We start from the raw sequence: 1,276 nt of genomic DNA on the forward strand, positions 1-1,276 counted from the left end.
AGATTTAATTGATACAAATATTTAAATATATGTATCTAACTCTATACTCCATCATTTCATTAGAAGGTGGCACTGTTATTGCTGGTCTTCAGCCTGCCGTTGGCGCTGTTGGAGTTGGTCCTCCAGTCAGGTGGTGGCGCTGTTGGAACTGGTCCTCCAGTCTGCCGGTGGCTCTCTTGGTGCTGGTCCTCAAGTCTTCAGGTGGCGTTGTTGAAGCTGGTCCTTCAGCCTGTTGCTGACGTTCCTGGGCTGGTCCTCCAGCCTGGAGGTGGTCCTGTTGGAGCTAGTCCTCCAGCCTGGCGGTGGCGTTGTTTGAGCTGGTCCTTCAGCCTGGCGGCGGCGCTGTTGGAGCTAGTCCTCCAGTCTGCAGTTGGCGCTGTTGGAGCTGGTCTCCAGCCTGCTGGTCGCGCTGTTGGAGTTGGTCCTCCAGTCTACCGGTGGCGCTGTTGGAGTTGGTCCTCCAGCCTACCGGTGGCGCTGTTGGATCTGGTCCTCCAGCTTGGCGGTGACCCTGTGGAAGCTGGTCCTCCAGCGTGCCGGTGGTGCTGTTGTAGCTTGTCCTCCAGCCTGCCGGTGGTGCTGTTGTAGCTTGTCCTCCAGCCTGCCGGTGGCGCTGTTGTAGCTTGTCCTCCAGCCTGCCGGTGGCGCTGTTGTAGCTTGTCCTCCAGCCTGCCGGTGGCGCTGTTGTAGCTTGTCCTCCAGCCTGCCGGTGGCGCTGTTGGAGCTGGTCCTCCAGCTTGCTGACGTTGGCTGGCAGCCGGGTGGCGGTTGAAGGGGGAAGATGGAGTCTGGGTTAAAGCCGGTCTCGGGGTTGGTCCGACTGTGGATTGTTTCCTGGTTTGGGGTGTGTGGCATCTTGGGCACATCCGAGCTGAGCTACGTGACTTGTGGCTCAGTTATTAAATTATTAAACACGCGGCATAACGTGAGACTGCACTCACATGATGTGAAATACGGTTCGGGTAAGAGAGGGGGGAAAGGAGGGGAGAGGGGGGAAAGGAGGGGAGGGGAGGAGGGGGGGAAAGGAGGGGAGGAGGGGGGGAAAGGAGGGGAGGGGAGGGGAGGAGGGGGGGAAAGGAGGGGAGGGGAGGAGGGGGGGAAAGGAGGGGAGGGAAGGAGGGGAGGGGAGGAGGGGGGGAAAGGAGGGGAGGGGAGGAGGGGGGGAAAGGAGGGGAGGGGAGGAGGGAGGGAAAGGAGGGGAGGGGAGGAGGAGGGAAAGGAGGGGAGGGGAGGAGGGAGGGAAAGGAGGGGAGGAGAGGAGAGGGGGTAGGGAGGG

At 60.9% G+C, this 1,276-nt stretch overlaps 1 protein-coding gene across 1 annotated transcript in view; it reads left to right on the plus strand.

Moving 5' to 3' along the window:
- The first annotated feature begins 721 nt into the window (after window positions 1-721).
- LOC145357458 (stromal cell-derived factor 2-like) overlaps window positions 722-1,276 on the plus strand; it is a 23,557-nt gene continuing 23,002 nt past the window's right edge. The window contains exon 1 of the mRNA XM_080210811.1: window positions 722-962. Coding sequence (XP_080066937.1) covers window positions 782-962 — 181 coding nt within the window. The 5' untranslated portion in view covers window positions 722-781. The remainder of the gene's footprint in view (window positions 963-1,276) is intronic.

The sequence above is a fragment of the Carcharhinus amblyrhynchos genome, chromosome 23, assembly GCF_965287045.1.
Source record: "Carcharhinus amblyrhynchos chromosome 23, sCarAmb.v2.hapA, whole genome shotgun sequence".
Taxonomy (NCBI): Eukaryota; Metazoa; Chordata; class Chondrichthyes; order Carcharhiniformes; family Carcharhinidae; genus Carcharhinus; species Carcharhinus amblyrhynchos.